Source organism: Phalaenopsis equestris, unplaced genomic scaffold (genome assembly GCF_001263595.1).
Source record: "Phalaenopsis equestris unplaced genomic scaffold, ASM126359v1 Scaffold196850, whole genome shotgun sequence".
Lineage (NCBI taxonomy): Eukaryota > Viridiplantae > Streptophyta > Magnoliopsida > Asparagales > Orchidaceae > Phalaenopsis > Phalaenopsis equestris.
Window position 1 is genome coordinate 1 of NW_018216799.1, and position 1,691 is coordinate 1,691.

At 33.0% G+C, this 1,691-nt stretch overlaps 1 protein-coding gene across 1 annotated transcript; it reads right to left on the reverse strand.

Moving 5' to 3' along the window:
* Nucleotides 1-814: 814 nt before the first annotated feature.
* Nucleotides 815-1,437, reverse strand: LOC110035222 (the record flags this gene model as incomplete). Its single annotated transcript, XM_020739455.1, has 1 exon — nt 815-1,437. A coding segment is annotated over one exon (525 nt), but the record flags the coding sequence as incomplete, so codon positions are not given.
* Between the last annotated feature and the right edge of the window lie 254 nt (nt 1,438-1,691).

Consider the following 1,691-nt stretch of genomic DNA (forward strand, 5'->3'; position numbering starts at 1 on the left):
AAATTTTTTTATATATATTTTACCTTGATCAAGAAAAGTGTAATTAGTGATATTTACAGCTGCTTAAATTAAAAAAATGTATGTAACATCATGAGATGAACATGTTTAGGAGAGATAGGACAAGTTTTATGTCACTCAACCACTCATAAGTAAACAAAGAAAAGTGTTGAATGGCTCAATCTGTGTACTGTATGCATCCAAAGCCAAAAACAGTCATAGTGTTAAAATAATTAAATTAAGTAATCAGAGGATTAAGAGCTAAAAAGCTATCAGCTTTTTATATTATTTATGTGATTAGTAACAACTTTCAAAGACTGATGAAATAAGACTATAGTTTGGTTAAGAAAATATATATAAAAAGCATCCTGTTAAATAAATACAACCAAATTAACTGCTTCTATATTCGGTAGATTCATGAAGAAATTAAACAATGACATAAGGGCTAAATTGTTTGCTTGAATTCAGTAAAAAAAATGCTTTGAAAAATGGTAAATTTATTAGATGTCATCATTAATTTCTAGGGTCATTTATAAACATACCATTCAATTCTCATGTATTTCCATATCTAATACCTAAACTTTATTTTTTTACATTTAAACCACTGAAATCTTTCATATCACATCAAAAATACTACTTAACTTTATTTATTTATTTTTGGTTAAATACACCATTTTTTGTTTAGGTAAGATGGCATGTATGTAAAAATTGAAGCTTTGGTATTAGAATAGATATGTAAACATATGTGAGCTAAGTGGTATGTAATGCAAAATCTTCCATATTTCTATCAACATCAACTAAAATAGCCTTAAACTAACTTGATTTTACCCCAAAAACAAACTTTGCACCAAAAAAAAACTCAAATTTACATCCTAATTCAACAGAAATTCTACTGAAACTTAATATAAATCAAATTTACAAGAATTTACCATGACTGAAGTTATCAGTAGCCGCCACAAGCTCCTGCAGGTCGAAATTCCTCCAACATGGCTTCCTCATCGGAATCTCCAGCTGAACTAATCCTCCCTTGGGTTGTTCTTCACCGCTCTGAAACATTCCCAAGCACTTCCTCTCCAAGCACGAAGCTTTCATGGCCGGCGGGAAGGTCGACAGCCTCATGATGTTTCTCTTCTTCCTCTGCAACAGCCCGCCGATCAGATTCCTCCATTGTGAGCTGTGACATTCTAGCACAGTCCCTTCAGGACTCAGAGATCTATCAATGGAGGAAGAAGAATCGTTGCTGCTTGCAGTGTCAGAATGAATGCTTGAGGTAGGAATCTCTAAAACTCCTCTTGGAGAGCTTTGACATGAGCCATCTGTGCTGTTCTCTTCAGATTCCGTTTTGGAGTTTTCTTTGTTTTCTTCTGTAACTTTAATGGAGAAGACAAGGGGGAGCACTAATGAAAAAAATATGATATACAAAGTCTTTTGGTGGTTTCTTTAATTGAAAACATACGCACCACTTGCTTGCTCCAATGTTATTAATGTTGCACTGTTATTAAAATAATGGATTTTTGATGTTATCTATCTAACACACTGAGTTTGGCCCAATCTTATTTTACAATGAGATGTTATCTTGAAATTCTGATTAGATTTTGGCCTTAATTTTTGAGTAAATTATTTATGTTGTGAGAAAAATTTGGTTTTTAGGCGTTGGTGAAGTTCCGTTCGGCTGAAGTGAATGTTGATGCCTG